General features: G+C 45.9%; 1 protein-coding gene across 2 annotated transcripts in view; it reads right to left on the reverse strand.

The window, feature by feature from the left end:
• Window positions 1-8,253: 8,253 nt before the first annotated feature.
• The window catches only part of pdzrn3b (PDZ domain containing RING finger 3b), a 105,472-nt gene continuing 87,475 nt past the window's right edge, over window positions 8,254-26,250 (reverse strand). For both annotated transcript variants that reach the window (XM_053867918.1, XM_053867917.1), the window contains 7 exons: window positions 16,963-17,216; window positions 15,273-15,360; window positions 12,295-12,393; window positions 12,140-12,202; window positions 11,888-11,989; window positions 11,646-11,762; window positions 8,254-11,049 (listed from right to left, as the gene is read on the reverse strand). In XM_053867918.1, coding sequence (XP_053723893.1) covers window positions 9,553-11,049; window positions 11,646-11,762; window positions 11,888-11,989; window positions 12,140-12,202; window positions 12,295-12,393; window positions 15,273-15,360; window positions 16,963-17,216 — 2,220 coding nt within the window. In that variant the 3' untranslated portion in view covers window positions 8,254-9,552. The remainder of the gene's footprint in view (window positions 11,050-11,645; window positions 11,763-11,887; window positions 11,990-12,139; window positions 12,203-12,294; window positions 12,394-15,272; window positions 15,361-16,962; window positions 17,217-26,250) is intronic.

The following is a 26,250-nucleotide window of genomic DNA, read 5'->3' on the forward strand; positions in this document are numbered from 1 at the left end:
TATGTGATCCATTTGGTTTCTTGAATAAAAAGGGCAGAAAAGTCGCTTGTGTTGGGGTCATTGCCTCATGTCTTCTAGTTACTACCTGGATTTCTTTAGTTTTCGCAAAATGAATCTCAGATAAGTTTCAAAATGACTTCAGGAATGGTGTAGTTCTTGTACTTCATTTGTCCGTCACCTCCAACTCTAGATGCTCTTCACGCTCCCCCATGTTTCTCCGGATTCCCTTCAATCTGCGTCATTTGTTTTCAGGTTGACGGAAGTTTCCTGCTCACATAACACTGTCATCTGAGCAGTGGAAGTAGTGTTGTGGCCTCTGGATCGTAGCGATACGTAGATGAGGTATCATGATGGTTGATGAAACAGTGTCTTAATTTTGAGAGGCCACTAGATGGCGCTCTTGGTTTAGAGACGATACAGGGTTCCACTGAATTAGTGGTTGAAGTACAGCAGACAAAATGAGGAAATGGGGACACTGTTTCATGAAGCTTCATTCAGTGCTGGGTAGTGAAGTGAGGCATCATGAAGTAGTATCTTCTAGCGATGGGTAGAGGTTTCATGAAACAGTGCCCTGATTTTCAGAGGCCACCAGATGGCACTGTCGGCTTTAAAATGTTTGGACTTCTACAAATAATTCAGTGAAACCTCACATCATTTCTAAACCAAGAAAAAACCATCCAGTGGTCTCTGGAAATTAGGGCACTGTTTCATCAACTCTGCAATAGCGGATCATGATACTTCAGCCTCCCATCACTGGTATCTTCATATTCAGAGCGCACTAGATGGCACTCTCTACTTTGGCTTTCAATAACTATGACAATGAAACCTACCCTCACTTCCAAACCAAGGGCGCCACCATGTGGGCTCCAAAAAAGTACTGTATGTTCCATGAAGCCACACCATCCCTTGTGTTAGACACGTGCACAGAAAAGCCTTCAAATACAAGCACATATTGCATCACTTTAATATGCCAAGAGTAACAGAAGGCCTGCAAAACGCTTCTCCGTGAAGACATGTGGGGATTTTTGCCGTGTAAGAAATTGACCAGCACATATTCTCCCTCCCGGGAAATACTTTGTCATGTTTAGTCAGTGGAAAAAGGCAGAGATTGAATTATCCGGCTGCTCGTGCTCCAGCGGCTTTGTGTGGCGTGGCGCGGTGTGCCGCTCGGTGTGGGGGCGCCACGCTCCCCCGACTTCAGGTGGCTGTCGTTGGATTTTCCACCTCACTGTCAGGTCCACACCATGGCGCACAGAGAGGCGGTGAAGTGGAGAGCTGCTTTGACTCGGCGTGTCTGTTTTCTGTGGCTGCCGTCTGCTGTCAAGCTCTGGCTTCAAGTCCTGTCAGATATGTCGAGTTAGGAAAGACGTCGCACGTTTCATAAAGCGGTGACATTTCCAGAAAATAATGGCTGCGGGGCTTGTTGTGAGGGGGGTCAGGTCAGTGTAGTTAGATTTGCTGGCAAATACCACTTCACTCAAATACCTTCAGGTACTGGGTAAAGCAGTTGTTTATCATCCAAAGTGACCCGAAACACAACATTCATTCTTGGAGAGTGGCGCCTGCTCCAAACAACACAACTGCTTTCAAGAGCGATGCGAAACCAGATTATGAGCAGAAGGCTACGTGTATGATTCGTTCATTTTTGTTTCAGAACGAAAATTGAAATCATACTTTCATCATACTTAGTTGAATAGTTTTTAACAGGAAGCCATCTCCGTGCACCTCGTAGCGCCCCTTCATCGTCAGCTCAGCGATGTCAAAGGCGCCTCGGTGGTCAGGAAATACTGCCACGTTGTTGTCATCAGCCATGGACACGCTACGTGTGTCAATCTGGTCAATAAAAAAAAATACAACTTGTGTTTAACACCTTGTTTTTTGTTTTATGGAATTCGTTTCTAAAACAAATAATAAAAAACGAGCCATTATTTTGTTTTATTTGTTGTCATTTTAATTTTCGTTTCACAACGAAAGTTGAATGAACGAATGATACATGGAGCCATAAGCTTCAGCAATATTCACCTTTACCTGGTCAATATACGTTAATTCTGTTTTGCCCACAATACCACGGAGCATTTAATCCTCCATCTGTGGATGAGCTTAAAAACCCAAGGGCTTAAAGAAGCCTCTTCCAGGTGCATCCAGTTCAATGTCAAGAAGCTCCAGACATACTTGAGAGAGTCAGCTACAGGAGCCACGTTTCTGTCGACAAACTTGCTTCATTTGGAGAACTCTTGTTTCATAAAGGCTCCAGTCGGTTCTCACCATTGCACCACTCAGAAGCGATTTCTTTCTTTGTTTTCTTTCATTTTTTCTTTCTTTTCTTTTTTTTTTTGACCAAAACTTAGGTGACTCATTTGCTACGCTGAATAAAAGGGCAGAAAAGTCGCTTGTGTTGGGGTCATTGCCTCATGTCTTCCAGTTACTACCTGGATTTCCTACTTGGAAAAGGCTTACTTTCTCTTTTCAGAAAGTCTACTTCAACTTTGCTTCATCTGTCATGATATAGCCTTCAAATCGCGAAATGAATCTCAGATAAGGGGCAACGTTTCAAAATGACTTCTGGAATGTTCCAGTTAGCAGGTCTCGCTGCGCTTCAATTGTCCCTCACCTCCGACTCTTCACGCTCCCCCATGTTTCTCTGGATTCCCTTCAATCTGCGTTATGTGTTTTCAGGTTGTCGGAAGTTTCCTGCTCACATAACTTGAACACTGTCGTCCGAGCGGGGAACAGTGAAGATGGAGCGGTTGGTGACATGGTTCGACATGACCACTGAGAGAATCTTGACTATTTTCCAGGTATTCATGATCGAATAAAGCTATTTTTCTAAGGTTAACTACCGACGGTTATTTTTTTTTATTAACCAGGTTGACACACGAAGTGTGTCCATCGCTGATGACAACAACGTGGCAATATCTCCTGACCACGAGGCACCGTTTCACAACGAAAGTTGAATGAACGAATGATACACGGAGCCATAAGCTTCAGCAATATTCACCTTTACCTGGTCAATATACGTTAATTCTGTTTTGCCCACAATACCACGGAGCATTTAATCCTCCATCAGTGGATGAGCTTAAAAACCCAAGGGCTTAAAGAAGCCTCTTCCAGGTGCATCCAGTTACACCCTGTTTGACAACACACAATAATGAAGTCCAGTCATTGAGTCCACCGGTAGCCAGTCGGCCACTCAGCCTAATGGGACTGCAGGGCGTGTTTGTGGCAGCCTGATGCTTTTAGAGGCCATTACCAGTCAGCCGACCCGCTGTCCGCGCCAGGTTGTAAAGAGTGTGAATGTGAGACTAATAAAGGTGCAATTATCCCAATTGCGTTGTGTGCGCCTCGTATTGATGTGGAGTGTGGTCATGGCTGAGGAGGAGCTGCTGGTTTCTGATGGTGGTGATGCGTGGAGACACTGGAGAGAGCAGCTATGACCTGTCTCAGGTGCTCGGATGATCCACCTAAAATGCAGGCCATGCAAAGCAGAACCTACGACAAGGAAGTCATTGCTTTGAGGCGTTTAGTCCAGGAGACAATGGTCACCATCTGCTTTCTGTTTGACTCCATCCACCGAGGAGGTAATATGTTTGCTTTTTGTCTGCAGAAAAGCACAAAAAGTAAAGGACACATTTCAATTTCTTTTTTTTGTTCGGGAAATTATGGTAAGGGTTAGTGGTGTTCTGGATCACCATCTGGATCCTGTAGACCAGGGGTCTTCAACTTGAGTCGGTTTGGTGATTCACTAACTGATGTGTGGTGGACTGGTTGGAACAAAGACCTGCACCATCTCAGCCCTTTGAAAACTGAGTTGAAGACCCCCTGCTGTAGACCTCGCAGGTCCAGGTGGGAAGGTCCGTGGAGTCGGTCTGCAGACTCACTTTTGTGGACCGCCGGCTTCAGTCAATTAAAAAATGAACTTGGCTCGAAATGTGTGACAAATGCGACATTTGGCGAGAGACAAGACTCATTTGGACGAGTCTCACTGTGATTGTGTGAGAGTTAGCAGCTCCTTGCTCCATTTCTACTGGCCTGTGGGAGCAAGTTCTGGAACACTACTGCCACCTGCTGTTCCACTGAGCTCTTTTGAAGATCAGTTCATTGTTATATTCAAATGGTCTAACTTCAGCAATAAAGTAAATGTAGTTATTGAAATAACTTTTTCACTTGGGAGTTACTGTTTTATTTTCAAGAGTAAAGCACTGTGAAAAGTGCAAATGAAAGAAGGCGAATTGATCGATTTTAGATTTCTTTACCACATTTCGAGTGACGTAAAAAGCTCCAGCATCTTAAACTCTTGTTACTTTTGGTCACCTTTATCATGTTGCATACTTTAAAAAACATTCTTTATCACATTTCTCCAAACAAATGTACCACTTATAATCCTTCTTCTGCCACTAATCCGGGGTCGGGTCGCGGAGGCAGCATTCGGAGCAGGGAAGCCCAAACTTCCCGGTCCACACAAACCTCCTCCAGCTCTTCCCGGGGGATCCCCAGGCGTTCCCAGGCCAGACCGGAGACATAATATCTCCAGCGAGTCCTGGGTCTTCCCCGGGGTCTCCTCCCGGTAGGACATGCCCGGAACACCTCCCCAGGGAGGCGTCCAGGGGGCATCCGGATCAGATGCCCGAGCCACCTCAGCTGGTTCCTCTGGATGTGGAGGAGCAGCGGCTCCACCCCGAGCTCCTCCCGGATGACCGAACTCCTCACCCTATCTCTAAGGGTGCGCCCCTCTAAGGGTGCGGAGGAAACTCATCTCAGCCGCTTGTATCCGTGATCTCATCCTTTCGGTCATTACCCAAAGCTCATTTTCAGCCCTTATAATCCATTAATTTCTATTCCTTCTCTTGAACTGTGCTGCAATGACAATTTTAATTTAAAAAAAAAAAAAATCTATATAAATTTTTGTTTCTTCAAATAAGTGATGGTCATTTCAACAATATTTTTGTCCCAAATACAATAGTATATATCAAATAATTATAAGAAAATTGTTTCTAACTTTCTTTTAAACTAAAATAAATAAAATCACGTTTTATAATCTACGCATAATATGCATCATTAATTTATGATTTATACTGAGAATATTTAAACAAAATATCTAATCAAATAATATATTTAAAGCAAAGGTGTAATTATGGCGTAATTGCACTTCTTTTTTTTTTAGAATGTTTGAGTCACAAAATATAACTGGGATTAGAGATTCAGTCTGCTTGACGCTCACTATAGTGAGTCACAGGAAAGAAGGTTTGGCAGCGACCAAGCATGTGGGTATCAGACTTCTGTTAGATTTGACTCCATGAGTGACACATAGCTTCGCCCCGCAGAACTCAAACAGCTATTAATCCTTTGTCAGGCCCAAATCAGCGGAATGGAACATCCTTTTTTACGAGACGGCCACTTAAACCGTATTGATTTGGTTTCAGCGGCCAGACCATAAAGGTGAAATGTGTCCAATGAGGGCATTTTCGCCGGCCGATCGGAATAAGAACTGGTGTGACCCGATAACAGTTCATTCATGGCAACAATAGCCTGGCTGTCACATTGAGAGCTCCGCGTCGTCGCCTAAATCACCCGGCGAGCGGCGAGAGTTACTCACCGAGATGAGAGCCGCAACCCAGGATGCACCGCCTGTTGTATATGGAGCGCAGAGGCGCAGGTTGTAAATAAGAGGCATGAAGTGAGGGGCCGATATAAATCTCAACCTCAGCCTTTCCTCATGCTATTAACGTCCTCATATAAGCGCACACAACGTGAGCTGAAGACCCATCATTTTAAAGGGTTTATTTTCTTCCCTGTAAAATTCTGTTTGCAGCTTTCGATCACCAGTCAAGCTTCAGCCTTGTTTCTTTTCTTTCTTTGAAGCTAATTTCTGGTTTTGCACTAATTGAACTCCTGCGGTTCTGACTCGTCCCATGCCGAGACTCTCATTCTGTTCCCTGCCGTCTCTGAAAGAGGAGCCCCTGTGGGAAGGGCGGCGCTTTGAAAATGAGGAACTGCTTTTTGCCCTCCGTGATGATGCTAATGTCATAAGGACGCTAAACGACTCGTCGGCTTTGGGAGTCCTCAGAGGCTGCGAGTCAAAATGGAATCGTTGCTTTAGCAAGTGTGTGACACGATAAGGGTCTGGAGAGGATGACGCTGAGCAAATTGAGCCTCATTGACTTAAGATGTAACTAACAGAAGCAGAATGAACACTTTGGCATCTTCCATCAATTCGGCAATAATTCTACTAACTGTGGGGTGGTTAAATGACTTCAATATGAACAAAAGGGCTCCATAAAGGCCTCACAAGCTGGGGAAATATACATTTGAGGCTTGAAGTTTGTGAAGGTAAGTGTTCGTCGCACCATGTCAAGGAAAAGTTCTTCGGTTGGCTCACACATTCAATGATAGAGTTCTGGTTGAACTTTTCCGTTGAACATTCTTCTTCAGTGGTGTCAGGGAATAAAACAGAAAAAAGAATACTGCTGATGGCATTTTGGAAGTATAGAACCTAGTCATGAGTAGATGAGGTATCATGAAACTGTATTGCAGAGTTGAAGAAACAGTGTCCTAACTTTCAGAGGCCACTAGATGGCGCTCTTGGTTTAGAACTGATGTGAGGTTTCATTGAATTAACTGTTCAAGAGCAAACATTTTACAGTAGACAGCGCCTTCTGAAAGTCAAGACACTTTCATGAAACCTCATCTCCCAATAAGTAGTGATGGGTAGATGAGGTTTCATGACACAGTATTGCAATATTGTTTCATGAGGCCTCATCTACCCATCAGCCTGAAAGAGTTCAGCGCAGGCAACGGAAATGATTGTCCTCCGCAGGTTATCTGGACCTTCCTTTTAGAGGTGAGGAACACGAGGTGAGGAATAGAAGTAGTAGAGAGTAGTAGAGTAGTAGAGTAGGGGAATGGATGCTCCTTCAAGGGTTGAGGAGAACCAGGATGGTGACAGGGCAACGGGAGAGCTTGAGCTCCTTGTGAGGCATGGCAGGATACTTGGCGTACAACTGAAATATTCCTTCATTTCTTCTGCTAGTGTGATTTTCATTTCTTCCATGGACGGTCCACTGGAAAAGCTCCTACTCGACTCAAGTATTCTCCCTGGCAACACCCAGAACTTAATTATTCAGCATGTGTCGTGAAAACTTTTTCTAAGCTCTTCATTTTGAGTCAAACAGGGAGTCACGTTCACTCGGATCTGGCACATCGATGCCTCGCTGGCCGCCATTCTTCCTCAGTCACGTCCATTGGACTTGGCCTGTTGTGATAAATCTGTGTCGGCCTCTCAATGATGTTTGTTATCAAGCGGGCCCCGAACCAAGCTGCGATAAATCCTGCCGAGGTATAGAGCAATGACAGCGTGGCTTCCCCCTCACTCTTTCTTTCTTTTTTTTTTATCTCCTTCCTGGTCTGCGGCCGCCACGTCGTTGACATATTTTGGAATGTGGGCGAAAGATAAATCAGCAGCTGAGCAATAAATCCAGACCAAGGCAGCAATTGGGGTTCACATGATATGACCCAGGAAACGTTGAGATGAGAATAGACGGCTGTGAGTTATGGCTCAGCGGGGCCATAAACAACACGCAAGCAAAAGGGTCTTTGAAGCTAACAAGACCACGCTAGGGTCAAACGCGTTGTTGGGGGACATTCATGCGTGGTTGGCATTCAGAGCGGGGCTTCTCATTCATCTGAGCCAAGGAGAGTGGGAGACTCGACCCAAAAAGTTTGTCAACAAGGAGGAAAGTCAAAGTCAAATATCACGGATATTTTATTTGTTGCGCACATGAAAAAGTATTTCTGAAATCCGATCCGAAAAAGTTGATATTCTACCATCTTGCACTCTGAAATAATACAATATATTTTAAAAGACAAAACAACACTTGTGTTTCTGCGCGGCGACATTATACCTGAAGACTACGGTTGTGATTGACTCGTTGGGTCACATGACTGTCTGCAGGCTGGAGTCGACAGCGTGAACAGGTGAAAGCTATTGTCATTTCCATCTTGAGTCTCATCTTCACAACAGCAGAAGAATTAATAACAGTTCAATTGTCGTGTTTTAGTGTTGTCATTATCAAGCGATCCATGTTTGGAATTTTGCATCATAAAAGACACGTTATTTATTAGTTCTTCTGTATTTATAATTGAGAACCAGTGTCTGTTTTTTGTCAATAAATTCACTAAAAAAAAAAAAAAACTACTTATGGCTCAGTGTTGCAAATAATAATAATAAATGTGTTTTAAATCTAATTGTGAATTTCAACCACCATCTACAAAGAAGACAAATACAATTGTGTTTGTGTGTTAAATATTTCTACCTTATAAAATTGAAGGCTCTCTGAAAGAAAATATTGATCAAGAAATGAGGGTGAAAGGATGAAGTGAGTGGAAGATAAACTCTTGCTTCATCATATTTAGTATTCAGTAAGCATCAGGCATGAATCGGGGAGATGCCTGGAGGACGCCTGCATCACTGCTGAACTCGGCTCGCCATGTCTGATATCACGGATTGGACCCGGCAGAAACAGCAGACAGCAAAATGCTAAGTGCTATGTAGCATACGCTGCATTATGGATCACACTTTTCATATTTGAAGAGTAACATTTTTCATATTTGAAGAGTAACTGTTGAATACAACCAGGTAGTTGGGGCTATATCTGGCTGTGTTGCTGGGGCAGCATTTGACTTCTCTCTTCATTCTCCTCTCTTCATTTGCACAGAATCTTCCCGAATTCAGCAGCAAAGTTACGCGTTCCGCGTTGAGCTGAAACAAGGCACCTGCCAAACGTACCACTGAACGTGATACTAGATCCCAAACATCTCAACTGAAAGATGAAAAAAGTGAGACGCCGAATCAAATCTTCTCATATATAAAACAATAATTTATTATTTCTCTCATTTTACAAGACACCAAATTGCGTGGCTAAACTAAAGATTCATTAAGCTGTTATTCTCTTCAGTACATGAAGTCCTATGACAGAAAGTGACTACGGTGTGTACAAAACAAAAACACACACACAGTGATGATCTCCACTTTAAATGACTTTGGAAATTTAGCACCGTTACGAGAGAAATTCATTCTAAAATGTGGATTTGTTACAAAAACAAGTATTTGTCAAATTTACAAAAAGTCCTTTGGAAAAGGATTATAGCTCAGCGATATTGGGTTTCCATAAAAGCAGAGTATGCAAAACTGTAAATACTGAGAAAGATACATAGTATGAACAAAGCAATGCGACTTGTCTAGATGCTGGCTTCTTGAGTATGGCATAAGGGTTTTGCATCCTTCCAAAAGTGTAGTACTGTCGAAAAAGTAATTTCAAAGAGCAAGCTCAAAGGTAGAAAATGTTACTTTGCAAAACGTTCCAAAAATCCTTCTCAGAGTTCTTCTCCGCTCCTGCCCTCACGTGAAGTACCTGCACCAGTCCTGACAGAGTTTGCTGTGTCTTTTATTTACAAAGCGCCGCCACATTGAACGAGGCAGGAATCTTGACCCAAATGAATATCGCCCTATGTACAGTCCGACTTCAGCCGCTCTTTCCCCTCCGAGCTTAAAGGATCCTAGACTGTGGTCACAGACAGGAGGGAGTTGTAGACCCTTGTGCCATCAGGCGATTTGGTACCGTGGGTCAACAGTTCCTGGATGGTCATCCAGTTGTCAAATATCTTCTTGTTCCTCTTCTTCATCATTTTCTTGTGGCTGAGTTCGATGATGTTGGGCTCCTTCTTGTCCTCTGGCCCCACCGCCTCCTTCAGACAGTCGGCGCGACTCTGCTTCATGAACTCCCGCCGCTGCTTCTGCTCCTTGGAGCGGACGGCGTGCTGCCTCCTCTCTTCCTTGCTCCAGTAGCGGCCCATCTTCAGTTCGCTGATGGCGTCGTCGTCCGTGGTCATGCCGCAGCGCTCTTCCTGGATGCGCATGGCGCGCTCCCTCAGGAGCTTGTCGCGGACTGGCCGCTTGGTGATGTAACGGGTGCCGTCGCTGCGGATCTTCACCTTCCACTCCATCTTTGGCTCCAGATCGTTGAGGCCGACGGGGTCCCGACACATGCTGACCAGACTCATCTGGCTTTGGGCGTACTCCACAGCGGACTTCTGCTGGATCAGCTGCATGTAGCTCTGGTAGTGCTGGGCGTGGGCCGGGATGTGGGCGTGCTTGTACGGAGAGCGCGGGTGGGGGAAGCCTCGTCCTGTTTTGCTCGGCTCGCCCACTTTTCTCTCTTTGCCTTCCGGAGCATCGGGGTCTTTGGAGGAGGACCTGCTACTGCTGGGACTGCAAGCCTCCTGGACGGGGGAGAGAAGGGGTTTGAGTATCCTGCTGTGGGAGCCGGTTGCTCCCACCGAGCGCGGGTCCTCTGCAGTCCGACGCAAAGAGTTATCTGGAGAGAGCTCCAACGTGAGGGGCGTACTGCGGCAGCTCTCACCAGTGTTGTAGGCACTGGAGCTGTCTTTGTCCGATTTTTCCGGCATCTCCGTGATGTCAGACAGCTCGTGGCGTCGAGCGTCAATGCTGGTGTTGTAGTTGCGGAACCCGCTGTTGTGGAGCATCCAGGATTCGCGGCACTGCTCGCGGAGCTGCTGCATTTTATGAGCTCGGACGATGTTCAGGCACTCCAGCTCGATGGTACGCAGCTCTTCATTCAGCAGCTCCAGCTCCTTGTCCACGCCATCCTGGTCCTGACCTTCTGCACCGCCGCAGTACAGACCCTGCATCCCACTGTTCCTCATCTGACACTTGAGCTCCAGAAGTTCCCTGAAGCGCTCGCAATCGTCCGCGGGGATGCCGAGGAAGTCGGCCTCGGTGTAGTCAGCCGAGATGAAGGACTCGCCGCTGAAGGGCAAGTCGGTGCTGCCCAGGGTGTCCTGGCTGTAAGTCAACTTCCGGCAGCTGCTCAGAGTGTTGGAGGCTGTGGTCTGGTCATCGAGGATGTTCTCCTGCTCGGAGCTCTCGTCGTTCCTGGTGCTCTCATCCGTGCGGCCTACCCCGCTGTCTTTCTCGTGGTGGTTGGACAGGAGAGTGGCCGTGTCCGTGGTGCCACCGTCCTCCTCCAGCTTCTTCTGGAAGCAGAAAAAAACCCACCCTGTTTTAGCCTTTGCAAAACTACATTCGCAACATACATGCAGATTAACATGTAGCCGTTGTAACAGTCGAGCTCCAGATATAAATCTTGAATTCAATTTGAATTCTAATGTAATTTCTAATGAACCGTTTCACTACAGGGCATCCCGCAGAAATCCCTCGGCACCGACCTCACACACAGCCCTTTATATAGTGATTAGAAAACCAGAAATGTGTTGCAGCATGGCTCGGGGTGCGAAGAAAGGTGCCCGTGAAATGTTATGTACCAGAGTTTTGACCAAATAACCTGCAACCTGGGCTCTTATAGCTCCAGGTTTGACCATCTGCGGCTGAATCAACAATGAATTATGAAGAAGACAATCCTCAAGCGGCACTGTGTGTATCCAGATAAGGAGTTCAGTCAGTTTACTGATAAAGAAAGTGCAGCCAACAGTCCATCCTACACTGTAGAAAGCCATCCATCTTGGTCCAGCTGCACAATGCATCATGCTCTATTGAAGTCATTGCATGAGAAACAAATACGGAGGGGCATTTGCCGATCACTCTCTTATGTGTGCGTGCGTCTGTCTGGTACCTGCTGCAGCATGCTGGCAGTGAACTGCATGGCCTGGTGGTGCTGCTGCTCCAGCATGTCCATGTGGAGGTCGTCCAGGAAGTCGTTCCTGTCATCATCCATCCAGCCTTCATCCAGCTAGGAGGAGGTGGCAGAAGACCACATGTCTTAGGTTAGACGCCAACTTCCCGCTGTGTCACTCGATGCATCAAAAGCTTTGGCAAGAAAGCCAAGGAAAAAAAAAAAACAGTTGCCGCACTTACCTGCATTTCAGGTCTGGCCACCAGCAGAGAAATGTTCTGGTTTCCTTCACTGGTCAGCAGCACTACAGCATCCTCACGGTTTTGGATCTCGACGCCATTTATCTTGAAGGATTCAAAAATGAATATTGAGAAAATTGCCTTCAAATTATATTTAACACAATAGTGGGAATGAATTTCTAGAATGATAGCATGACTTTTATTTAAAAAAACAAAACAAAAAAAACAGATTTGCAACTCTGACGGAGAAACTACCTGGATGATCTTGTCGCCTTCTCTTATTCTCCCGTCCCTGGCTGCAATGCTGTTCGGATCAATCTAAAGTTAAAAAAAAAAATAAGAATGTGGTCTTCATGGCTTGTTTTCTTTGACTCAGAAACAACGATCTAGAGGACAGAGCCAGTCCATACCTCACTAATATAGATGCCAGCTTCATCCTCATCATCAGTCCTGTAGCAGATGGTGAGGCCCAGTTTGTCCTGGATGTTGGCCCGGTACAAGTCCACTTCCTGGACAGACAAGGAATATTCTCAAATGAAACAATGACCTTTCTTTCCCCAAGCTGAATTTCCTTACAAGTCAAAGGCGGATCAGAGTGCAACAGCGACTCATCAGTCATTGTAATGAGTCTTTCAGCCGGACACAGGAAGCACTGGTTATCCCTGGGTTACACTGACAGAATGAGAGATGATGCAGCGCAACACAGGCGGACTGAGTCACCGTCAACACCTGTAATCTCACAGATACAGACACTGATACAAGCTTTCCTCTCTGATCCAGCACTCGACACGCGGCAGTCAGGGTCAGACCTGATTTAATTGGACATCCTGGAGACCTCCTGGGGGCGCTCATTCGGACACACCCACAGCGGTTCTATGAGCCACTTCGAGGCAGAAGCAAACCTTTTCTATTGTCTATTGACGGGATGATGAGGATTCATGAAACAGTGGCCTCATTTTCAGAGCTCAGAAGGTGGCGCCCTAGTTTGACAATGATACCGGGTTTCACTTGAAAAAGCCGTAGCATCCATCGACTTCTGAAAAGTCGACAGCTCATGAAGCCTCTAAAATCATAAGCCAGAAGACTAAGCAACATACGAGTTTCAACTGCCAACAACAGCTTATTCTGATTTGAACAAAATTGAGATGGACCACTTCAACCCAAGTCCAGTCTCACCGTGTCCGTGCAACACAGTCAGATTCAGCAGGGAATCTTCTCACATTCATCATAAAATGGACTCGCTACATCATTCTTTAAAAACTTTGCAGCCACTCCAGATGACAGTATTTTTTTGCAAAGTCAACCTTCCACTCCCTCAAACATAACGGTGGGGTATCCTTTGGCGTGTAGGATTCCAGACGTAAGAGCCCCACTCTTCACCCAACCCACCTTTTCTTTAAACACCCGTAGAACAGGCCTACTAGGTTTATCTTGTCTGTTCAATTCAGTACCTTTTTTAGAAGAAGGGGGGAGCTGCGTCACAGAACTCACACAACATGGAAAGAAGAGTCAGGTAAGCTCCAGCTCACCACCACAGAATGAGTCATATGCAAATCTAGAAACCACAGACATTTGGTTGAAATGTGTTTTCTGCTACTTTGCCAATAGACAAGTCAAATAAGGCGCCTAAAAAAACAAAAGAAAATCTGAGGTTCTGGCGATACCATAAAAACCAGATTCATGGCGTCGACTTTGACAGGGTGACAATCTCTACTGGGACACTGGGGTTAATCATTGCTTGTCAGCCAGTGGCCCTGAACCTCACCTCCCGGCTCTTATCCTTCAGGGATATTCATTTTGAGCATAAGGTAGCTGGGGGCTGGAATCAGAAAGGAGGGGGGCTGAAGGTCAATGACGGATCACAACAAAGGCTGGCGAGTCCTTGATCTCCCGCCTACATTATGGCCTCATCCAGGCAACAGCAGATTCATCATTGGCGGCTTATTATCCGCGCCATCTAATTACTGGGCCTTATCGCCAGGATCACAGAGAGACTTATTAGCCCCTGTCACTAACAAGTAATGATGTCAGCCTCGTGCATCTGCCGGGATAATCCAGCAACTTGATTCCTGTCTGGCGTCGGTCTCAGCGTCCCCACATATGCATCAATAACTTCCACACTGCAGCACGGGGTGAGCCACCAGAGACACTAGGGCAGGGGTGGCCAACCAGTCTGAGGCTCCGAGCCACAATGTGTTACTGTGGTGCTGGAAAGAGCCTGGTCAGCTGGTGACTTAGCGGCAGTGTAGCGGTTAAAGCACAGCCCTGTGTGTCACTAAGTTGTTGGTTCACGTCTGGCCTATGTCTCTTGTGCATGTATTTTTAAAATTCATACATTTTACTGTGATCTTCCTGGAAATATCGAGCGGCGTAGATGGAAATGGTGCCATTTATTTGACTTACACAGTGGTACCTCGGTTCTCGACCACAATCCGTTCCAGACGGCCGTTTGAGTAGCGAATTGTTCGAAATCTGAATCGATTTTTCCCATTACAATGAATGGAAAAAGAACTAATGCGTCTTAAAATAGTCTTTTGTAGGAGTGAATGTAGAGTGTCTGCTGCAGGTGCGCTGTTCCTCTACGTGTGTGGCCGCTGCATGTGGGAGGGGTTGCCGAGTGAGTGAGGTCTCTCCAGAAGTGAAGAGGTGCCCGGTGCGTGTCCAGCTCTGAATGTGCGCTTCTGTGCAGTTTGGCTGTGACAAAGTCATAAACCAAGTCACGCTCTGTCCCAGACCCGCCTCATCCCTGTCCCAGCTCCAGCCCACAACAGGACATCAAACCCTGGCTCCAGCCTCGGAGGTGTGGCGAGCGAGCACCTCCCCTGTGACACTCTACCACGGTCCAGTGCGGAGACAGGAAAGGTTTTACACCTCAATATGAAGAAAAAACAGCCAGTAAATGTAGCTAACTAATAACGTCGCCCCGGTCTGTGTGTGAGTGACGCTGCAGACTCATCTTCACTCCCCTGAATTAACCGGACTTCACGATGAGCAACAATGAATAATAGGGGAAACACATGCCATGTCTTTTGTTTAGGGAATGACAAAGTGAAATGTGGAAATTAAGTCATGTAAATCGTGTCGATCGTGGATTGGATGACCAAGTCTTAGAACTGCTCCAGCGCCCCCTGGACGTGCGGCGAGGTTCATTGTTTATGTTTCTAAGTTAAACACAAGTCAAAGTCTTGGAACTATATTTTGACATTTCACTGGAATAGCTCTTACGTAGTCATCTTATTTCCTGCATAAACAAACATCTCAACAGTAACTTGACCAAAAGCGCAGCCAGTTCGGCGGCTCATTTGGTGAAGAACTGGCTACGACGGCGAACCTCAGGTCTGGAACATTATGGAACATTGACTGAAATCCTGATACAGATGAAGCCTACCTCGTACTCCAGCTCCTCGCGCTCCATGTCCTGGTGTATGCCCTCCAGGAAGTCGTTGGGGTCGAAGAACGTGTGCGGAGGAGCATGCCTGAAACGCAGAAGCAGAAAAACTCAACGAGGAAAACTGCATCAGCCACCGCAGGGAGAGGAAATAATGCCGTCATCACACACAAGTCACAGCTGTAGGCCAATAATAAATTAGCATGCTGGGCTATTAATTTGACTCCATTTAAGTTGGAACAATCAGTCATTGCAGGAAACTGTTGCTGCCAGAGTGAAGCAGGAAAAAATCTCCCTCGCTGCAGGGCCTGAAGTCTATGCAAATAGACGTTTTTTAATTCACCAATGAGGCCCGTCCCCTCCAGAGAGCCCTGGTGAGACAGCTGAGCGGTCTGGACCAGGAGATAGGACGCTCCACGTTTCACTACCTCTCACTGAGCACCTTATACATGTTTCAAACATGTGCACCAGTTCAGTCGGAAGCAAAATACCCTGCAATAAACAAGAGTGCACACAGCTGTGTGGGTTTGTAGACTGGACACTAAAATTGTTGCACATTTGAAGGTAAAATTTGGATGTAAAATTCACCAAATATTAATATGGACTACGAGCTGAAAAGCCACTTAGCAACAGCATAGTGTGGGACGACTTGGTGGATACAGCAACTGTACCCTGACGTAGGCAGCTGTCACCAAAGGAAGTTGTTTACCTGAAGACCCTCAATAAACCATCCATTGCAGTCCCTTCATTTACATGAGCTGTGGCCATTTTATGTGTCCCACAGGAACTTTTCATGAATAAAGTTGAAGCTGAGAACTGAACTACGTACTGACAAATCACCAACAAAGACAACAGTGTTCAAGCTTCGCTGTTTGACAGGCTGTTTTCTAGCAAGCAAAGATTATGACCGCTAAATGAATCTGGAAAGACTGTTAAAGGGGCGCCAGTTATGCGCTGATCAATAAATGTGTACGTTGTTTGCCTCAACACTTTGAACACTGGCGTTTGCCCCCCACAACTTACAGTAATGTTTCGAAACCAATTGTTTTGCACTGTGACTTTCTAACATCTGTAACAATGGCAACACGGCAGCCTTCTTAAAAAAATATTATTTATATTTCTCAATGAAATGTTCAAGTACTTAACAGATTGGCTAAAAAATGAGAATAAACCACAAAAAAGGCATCTTCAATTTTACTTTTGGTGATCAGAATGAAGGATAATGACGAGTTTCTGCGGTGTGAAGTCACATGAGCCGTCTGATAAAAGGTAATTACATGTTTTTAAATAGTGTGATTAGGATCAACATATTCCACCCGTCTCACTCTAAGATTAGTCTGCTGTTTACACTGGGTGGTCAATATCAGATTAGGAGTCCATGTAACTTTATCTTTTGGACTTTCACATGGTCAGAGGCACCAAACAGTGAATACAAACTGCACAACAGTGGCACACAGTCAAAGCAGGGTGTTGAACATATTGAAGGGTGGATGAGGTTTCATGAAACAGTGTCGTGATTTTCAGAGGCCAGTAAAATGTTTGGACTTGAACAGCTAAGTCAATGAAACCTCACATCATTTCTAAACCAAGAGCGCCATCTAGTGGCCTCTGAAACTTAGGACACTGTTTCATGTACCCATTAGTACTAGTTAGTAAGAGGTAGCGTAGGGAGTAGGGAAGCAGCTCTTACTCTTCAGGAAGCATGTAGTCTTCCAGCTCTGTCATCGGTGGAGAAGGGGGTGGCAGCTTGGTGAGGGCCATGATGTGCTGGAGGGTGATGTCAGTCTGGGTGCTGATGTCGAAAACCTGGGTGTCATTGGCAGGGCTGAGCAGTTTTGCGTGTGGAGCCCGGCGGAGGACCTGAACCATGATGGGTTCCTTGGCGGTGCGGAAGGCCTCCACTGCCTGGTCATGCGTGGCTTTTGAAAGGTCCTTGCCATTGACCTGGAGAGAGATCGGACGCGATCAAATGAGCCAAATGTGTTAATGCCGTAGAGTAAAACAAACAGGTGGGTGTACGGATAAAACAAACAGAAACGAAACCCGGGTCGCAGCTCTTGTCTGTTTTACACCGCCCCAATTACACGGAATCGCTCCGTTGTTAGCAGCACAAAGGAGCTCTTGCTTAGCGTAATGATTTCTAAATGAACATGTGTCCCATCAGACAGCGAGCGACGTGACTCGTGTTAACCACAGAAGATTAATTGGAGCACGAGTCTGGCATGAGTCGCTGAGAGAAGGCGAATTACACGAGATGAGCCGAGTCAGACGGCTGTCCTGATGAGAGGTGGGCGACAATCCCCAAAAGTCGCCATTCTCCAAAGAATGTGTCACTGGATATGCCAAGAATTAAAAGCAAATAAAGAGGACTCAAGCAGATACACAGCTCCAAATGTCAGTCAGAAAGCTCAGGATTATTCCACACAGAGGCCTGAACGATGTCAGCGTCCAACAGAGCAACTGCTGGTGGACAGGAATGAAATCCAAGCATTAAGAACGGCTCAGCGGACTTTTTTAAGAGAGCGGGTCCTTTCAGCTGCTGAGTCACTGCACCTCTGACGGAAATACATTTGTTTGTCGCTGAAAGTAATGCTTGATGAAATGGCGTCCTCTCTTTCTGAGGCCAGGAGATGAGGTTTCATTAAACAGTCAAGAAACAGCACCAGATGTTGCTGTCTGCTGTAACAATGCAAATTCACTGAAACCTCACATCATTTCCAAACCAAGAGCACCATCTAGTGGCCTGTGAAAATCAGGACACTGCTTCACGAAGCTTCATCAGACCACCACTGGTTGAAACGTTTGTGATGTGTTTCAGTTCTTCTTCTAAACTAAAGCTTATAGGGGTGTTAAAGTGGGAATATGTCAATTCAGGGTTCATGTTGCTTTGTTTCCAACATCAAGCATGGAGCAGCGATGGGTCATGGTTTTATCACACAACACGAACTCGACAAAAGAGAAAAAAAAGTCAAATATTTTGCCAGAATATTAAATGTAGAAACCCACCAAGAACCTTAAGGAGAAAATGCTCCTGACCACCATGAAAGTCTTTGACAAACATCCACTCTACTGACCGTCACAAGCCACATTCTGGTCCTGTGACCAGGCTGAAAAATTAGGTTATAGAATAGAAAAGCCGACACCCTGGCTCTGGTTCTGGTAGAAGTGGTGCAACGCAAAAGGGCAAGTGGAATCAACCCATCAGTCATTGACCACCATGACATGCAGAGAGTAGCCGAACTAAGGCTCGATTAAGCATCTGAGTCCGAGTGTGGTGGGTTATAATAAGAGCGAGCAATGCAACATCCGTAACAAATACTGTAGAGCAAGAGCACAGACAGGTTGCGATGAGAGGTTTTCCGACTCTGTACTCACCATCCTCCTCAAAGGAGAGGCTTCGACAGACTTCTGGATTGGACTCTCAAGTTTGTGAATAAAACTGAATATTCCGTGAATTGATGTCGAGAACAGTGAAGTACAGAGTATGTAAATATAAGATCGCAATGTCACACTTCTGTCATGGCAATGTCATTTCCTTACACCAACAAATCTAATCCGCTGGTGAGAACTAACAACCTGAGTGAAGGTGGTGGATCTGCCATCGAGAGAGGCAGCACAGCTGATATCAGGTTTGTTATGAATTCACCGCAGGCGGATCGAGGACCAATGCTCAAGTTACACATGCCTCTTCTTAGCTTATGTGCCGTCATGCAGCCGTGGTCCCTGACTGTCCATAAGGCCTAAAGGACCCGCGGACGCAAAGAAGCCAGAGACACAGTCCTTCACATACGGGGGAAAACAGCGACTGAATTCCAGTCTTACAACCTCAAGTTCATTTTCCAGACGATTGCCAGAAGCGCACTTTAAATGATATTGAACCATGATATGCACTGATGGAAGGAAGGAGGGGAATCAGAGAAGCGCTGCGCCCACTAACAACCAGTACGGATTAATGCTAATCCCTGGCCCTGAGGATAATTGGATCATCTCAGTGGACTTCAAATTCGACATGAAGATTTTGTCCAAAAAAAAAAAAGATTAGCTCATCAATTTTGCAGTTTGCTCTGCATAAATTGACATTGGAAGTGCAAGTTCTCACAGAATACTAATGTTGGGAAACTTGGAAAAAAAAAGCTTGAGCTTAACTAAAAATGTGGGGTGGACTTAAGTGTTGTTCGTGCACAAACCAAGGCCTAAAAAGTCATTTCAGTTGCACACATCAGCTGTGAAATACAAGCATCTTTGTGCTCCCCACATGCCGACTTGGACAGTCAAACCTGGTTGCCAGGAATCCCGGAGCTACTTCAAGGCAGTGAACCAGAGACAAAAGGTTTAGCCCCCTTCCTCTTTTGAGTCTGGAGCATTCTGCCTCGCTGCTCTCAATGGGGGGAGTCCCCTCCCAGCTGCAGTTGGGGGTCCCACGGCCTCCATTCAGCACACTCACCTCTGACACGGAGTGGCCCTTTGCAGCACACTGGGAAAAAACACATAACACTCCCCTGGCACAATACACACTGCTCCATCACCACTGAGCCACGGCACTATGGCATGTTAACATTGGACTTTAACATGGCTGCCACCTCACGACTCCAGTTTAAGGAGAATGAATCCCTGGTCGTCCGCCGCCTCTGGAACACCTGAGTCGCGGCTTATGTCGACATAATGAAGCGTGACCGGCGGATTCTTGCAGAGGCGTCTTAAAAATCCATTTGAGCGCCAAGACAGAAGAGGGGTCCCACTTAAAGGAATACCAATTAGATCTAAATCACACGGCTGCTACGAGGGTGTCTGCAAGGAATGTACTCAGCTGGGGCTTTGTTATTCAAATCCCACACCTCCGAGTCATGCAAGCGGCTCCGTGTGGAGGACCTGGGAAAAAGGCCATTTCCTAGTTATTCGAGATTTCCTCAATTTCGCTGCAGATAACCGCGCTGGTCCTCAGACGGCAGGATAATAACCAAGGGCAAGCAGGGTGAGCGGCGCCGCAGCATGATATCATCCGCGCAATGTAAACTAAAATTGGATTTAGATTGACAGGAAGCACAATGTGCGTGTGTGTGTGTGTTTATCACGCCCGGCAGTTTTCGCACAATGAAAACTGCTTGTCAATCAATTGTTTATCTTTCATTAGCGTGTCTGTCAAAGTTGAAATTCATTCATTATCATGGGCCTTTATGAAAATTGAGTGAGTTTATTCATGCCAGTCGTAAATAAGAGCCTTGACGTCAGTCGAGATCGGAACCAAAAACCCGTGATAAGCAGGAACTGGAGGCAGCGAGAAATAAAACACTTTTTCTCCAGAGAAAATCCTTAACAAAGCATGCTGTGATCATCAGTGCCCAAAAATAGGACGGTACAAATACAGTTATTATTGCTATAGCACATCTGAGTTTGTATATAGCAGCCTGTCCTTGGTCCAGGGTCAGATTTCTTCTTAGGGCACGATGGGAATAAGTGGCTTGCATTCGCTCCGGAATGTTTTGGAAGGTTGAAGCAGCCTTCAAATAATCCGTAAATAGAACATTTTAGACAAATTTCTGCTCAGAAATTGAGACGTGAGCAGCAAAAGTGGATTAAAAATACCTGCCTGAGGATGTCCAGGAATTTCGGATCGCAGATCATGTGAGCATTATTGGACTTTGGCTGTCGGCGCTCGCGTGATACCAGACTTTTTCTATGTTTCAGCGCACTTACTCACACACTGATGGCTGCGTCACAGAGCACGAGCTAACCACCACTGAGCTAGGCTTGTGACAATCCACCCATCTACACTGATGTCAGGAAAGTGGACTTTTGCGTCCTATATTGTTGCCATATTGTCGGCCTTCCGCGGCATTTCCTGATGCCGTGTCACGTAAGAGAAAGACAGAGGTGGAGGTTGCTCCTTGTTTAAAAACTTCCAGTACGACAAATTACACATATTTTGTGCACCGGGAATTTGTGAGTCCCATTTAGAATCTCGCTGACAGACCAAGAACAAAAACTTCTTCAGAAGAAGAACACCAACCGCTGCGGTAACCACTATCATACAGGGTAAATCTGGCCGGGGTTTCATGTCAATCGACCGCCAGTGTTGCTAACCATCCACATCCATTCAATCTCAACCTAATCCCATAATAAAGAGGAGAGGAGCATCATCAAAGCGCCTGTGTGTCTGTTTCTCGGCAGCAGGCAGTGAGGTGAACACTATGGAAAGCCTGCCAGGCAGGCGGCGCCTTGCAGAAGACACACTGAGAGGTTCACTCTATAGACGCGAGCCTTGAGTGTCGGCCACTTGGGCTCCTCTTTCTGGTCGGGTAAACTTGCTGAGACAAATTCTTCAAAGTCTGCATTTCGGAACAGAGAAGAGTGCTGACATGATAGAAAGCAGGAAGGCTTCATGCCTTTTTCTGTGCCGGGGCCTTGAATGTTTAAGGGGCAATTTGAATGTGGGCAGAACAGCATGAACAAGGCACTTAATCCCCTTCCTTTCACTTCCAGCCAGTTCATAAGACGAGGAACCAGAGTGTCAGTTGACTATTAATATGTGCATTTCTGTATGTCTATTTAAAAAAATGTCTTGACATGAATAGTTTAGAAACCACATAAAATACCATGAAAAAACAACTCACAACGTAAGGACACCTCCAGGCAAAAGAAGGAAATGTCTGCATTTGTATTGGAAAGGAAAGGTCAATGTCTTTAAGAGACAAACTAGAGATCAAATGTATGTATGACGCATCACTTTATCTACTGCTGAGAGAAAGAAACATCCATATTCTGAACAAAAGTCAGTTTTGTACAACTGAATCTCACCCCGCAGGGGGATGAATGTCCCAGCAGATGGTGTGTAAACCAGAGGTTTAGCTCAGTTGGAAAGTAATATCAGCGGAGACCTGGTCTCATGTCACGCTTCATTTGCACTGTTATCTCACACCACCACCCCGAGGACAACCCCCCCTCTGTCTGGCCTTGGTTGCTCCACAATATGGTGTACGTTACAGCACATTGAGCTCCATTTCAAGTCTATTTGTTCAAGAGCTCCTAAAGCAATAAAGCAAAGCTGCATCAAGACACCGGTCATATGGAAAACAGAGAGAATGAAGGCATCCTGCGCCGACACCGAATTCAGGTTAGGATTCCGTGAGCTGCTCCTCCTGATCAAATTTGGTTGCGAACGCTTGGAGATCAGGCTTCTAGACTGGATCTGTCAACTCTTTGATAAAGTGGCTTTTTAATTCATCCGTCGCTTTCATTCTTCTTGAGTCTAGCTCTTTCTGCGACTCTGTAAAATGTCTTTATATGTAGCTTTCGAGCTCATGATGAGATGACAAATATGACCGTCCAAATGTCCATACGTTGAACCATGACAAGGGTCACGGCCATTTCTCATGTTGTCTGGAGTTAAGTGATCGTCCCGAGTTAAGTGGCATGTCTGGTTTTCCATCAACCTATAAGGGCAAATGTCACTGGCCGCCATTCACTGACCCCCTCCCTGCACTGACCCTCAGCCTCATGAATCTGGATCATCTCATTTATACTTCCCAACAGCGCAAGTCTGAGCTGCGTTCACCTTCCTCCAGCCACCGCGTGTGATCTTCCAGCGGTGGGATCAGAAGATTACGACTGCACCTCGCCGTTGTCATCAAAGAGCACCATCTCCTGTTACATTCTGAACATCTGGACATGGCTTACTTTCCAGTCGGCACACTGTTCTTCACCTGATCTCTTTGAGAAAAGTCAAAGTGCTTGAAACTCTCCTGAGTTATGAGTCGCCTTCAAAGTTCATTCTTACTTTGTGGATGTGCTTATGGGTCTGTTGGGAGCGGATCCTTCTCTGCCTTGCTGCGGTGGACTAACAGTAAGTACGCGGAGCTCCCGCGAGTGCTCCCCTGTGGCAGCCAGCCACCTGCTCCAGGGTTTAACAGATGTGACAGCAACACGAGGGTCGATCTTATTGAAAACACACAGCGTCGGGCTGCGGCAGCACCGGTGCTCAGTGCTTTGTCACCTTACCCCGCCTGTGTCAAGCCTCATTATGGCATGGAACTGCATCTGCCGTCAAATCTGCTCTCAGAGGCCCCTTTGATGGCAGCGGTCTCCGACAGGGGCGACGGGGGGCTTCAGGATTGACTGCACGAGGGGCTGTCGTCTACAAATGTCTCCATTGCGTTGTTCTGTCTGATCCACACGATGTCGTACAGAGACCATCTGGTAAGTGACAATTTGGTTTCTGGAGCCGCGCAGGATATGGAAACTGCCTTTGACGTGCAAATAAAAAAGAAAATACACCTCACGTTCCCCTGCCGATCAGTTGGTAATTTAGCAGCAGAATAGAGAACAGTAGCCTGGGCAAACAATGGGCCGAGTCGTTCCAGAATGAAGCAGACCTGCCTAGCTTCACTGCAGGTCTAATTAAGCTCTTGGTTCTGGACGGGCCGCAGCACGGCGCCACAGCTATTACGGAGCGCTTCCAGGAAGATTAAGAGCCCTCGCACTGTCAAACAGAGTTTCCAAGCCTTGTGTCGGAAAGCCTCTGACAAAAGCAGCTGAACTTGCTTCTCCGCATGGTGCTTACACTCCACTTTGAAGAATGACCGAGGGGTTCTCCGCTGTCACCGGGGTCAAGTTTAAAGGGCCGCTCAGTCTTCATGATCATGACGCGAGGCAAAACACTTTTGCTCACCGCTGGCTCGGCGGGCTTTTACTTCGCAGGCGGAGACTAGAACTATATCAGAACTTTGGACTCCGGCTGAATTCGGCGTATATGGGAGAGTTTGTGCTGAGGGGTCTAATGAAGCGGAAAGTGTTTGTGGATTATGAGGTCCGAAGAGATGCCTGGGCTGCGTTCCAGGGTGGCAGCTCGGAGCTACAGGGCTTCCCAGAATACCTTCCGATATATTAACCAAGTTTGAACTTGGACTGAGTTCATCCATCACAATACATTCACCACTGACCCCTGCCTTGAGTTCACACCACCGGCAGCGGCTTTCAACTGGACCTACCTAACCATGAAAGTGTGTCGAATGAGTTATTCAGCGGCCAGTATGGCATCCTGTCATGATTGATCATTGCTTCAGAAGTGGACAAGGAGCAGGAATCCCACACTAAAAAGAGCAATCATTAATCTCCAGGTTATAGTTTCACTTTTAATTCATGTCTTTTCTGCGTCTTAACACGGCTCATGAGACTAATTTGACGTGGCAACATCAATATTTTTGCTTACTACTAAATTGACAAGGTAAATAAGAGTCCAAAATAAAACAAGAAAAGGGCCTTTCAGACTCTTGAATGAAGAATTGAGGATTATCATACATTTCTAGTGTAAATTAGGTCACTTCATATGAATATAAAGTACTATATGTGCAATTTAACTGGCAAAGTAAAATGAATGCGTTTTTTCGTTGCAGGCTTTTTAAATGCACACTATTTATATGACATGGTAAATAAGTGGATACTGAAGACAAACAAGTCGATGAACAGTCAGAAAATCAGATTTCATCCCTTTGACAGCGACTGCATGACAACAATTCTCTTCAAATTTCACTACGAACGAAACAGGCTTTTTTTTATCAGGAATATAATGAAAGCTTTCACTGTAGCCATTAGCAAAGATTCCCCCAAAGAGAGCTTCCTGTAGTCCAGCGGTTAGCATTTCCCAACAGGCCACATTGTATACTGCGACAAATTTGAGGGACTTTCAAGCCAAGGACAGAAGAAAAACAATCTTATTAAATGTAGCTTAAAATAGCGAGTGGCTTTTGCGACGCCCCTTCATCCCAACTCCATTGAAACCCCTACGCGTAAACATGTAGCCGGGACGCAAAAGTCACTAGACAAGAGTCATTATTTGACACCTTCAGAGTGAGAATGGGTTGGATATAAAGGGACTTAACTGCAAGGTATTCTACTAATTTATTTGAGACACAAAAACAGTGAAGGCATGAAAATTACTTATTTGGTTTTAAAAACCAAAGATTAAAAATTAAATCGACTGTAAAAGTTGTACCAGGAATTCGTAAGGATCGCTGAAAAAAAATGGACAATTTCCTTCTTCAGCTCATGAGGGCCACATAAATACAAGCAAGGGGCCACAAGTGGTCCCCGAACCCTACTTTGCCCACCCTCACTCATGTGTAAACTGATTTAAGTTCAGTCTCATAGCATAGGAAATTAATGATGGGAAAATGTATCAATTTCTGGTCTTGTTTATGTGAAGTCCAAGTTTAGCAATTCAGGATCAGACTCACACGTCGCATCTCAAAACTATAATCCGACAGTGATATATAAACATCCTCCACCGACGACTTAACTCCCCCATGGGCACAATCATGGCAAGTCATTCTATAAAGAGGGGAAATTCATTGTTGTTCCACTGCCGCTCACCACAAATCACCCGAGTGTCACGTCTGCTGTCAGGAGGAGCCGCAGCTTCGCTGGTGTTAAGTGACAAATGATGTTAATGCGAGGACACTGATGCCTGAGTGACAGATGGCGTGACTGCCGCATGACATACAGCGTCGCAGAGCCTGTCAATCCATTGAAGGAAACAGAGACCACAAAGGAGCCAGAACAAAAGACGGACACGTCAGTCGAAGGAGGAGAAACTCATGTCACCTATATTGTGGTAACACAGTTAACTATATGATCCAAGCTCAAGCAGAGGCACAATCTTTGCAGCCACAATGTCAGACCTGTTATCTTCTCCTGACGGCAGGCTGCTGTTTTTCGAGGAGAATAATGAGCGGGACCCATCGAGACCTTGATCATTGTGTTCATTTGAAGCAGCCACTTGCCACTCTGCGCCCCGTGCGGTAAATTGAGATGTAATATGGTGTGATAGGAGAGTAACACTTGGCAGATCAAAGCAGAGAGGTAGTGTGTGACAGCAGCCAGCGAGGAGACAAGACAGGACAGTGGTTTCACTCATTAGACCAGACTGGCACTTGAGTCCAAATACCATTCAATCCATGCAGCAGTGTCAGTTGAAGCACTGAGA

The sequence above is a fragment of the Synchiropus splendidus genome, chromosome 6, assembly GCF_027744825.2.
Source record: "Synchiropus splendidus isolate RoL2022-P1 chromosome 6, RoL_Sspl_1.0, whole genome shotgun sequence".
Classification (NCBI taxonomy): domain Eukaryota; kingdom Metazoa; phylum Chordata; class Actinopteri; order Syngnathiformes; family Callionymidae; genus Synchiropus; species Synchiropus splendidus.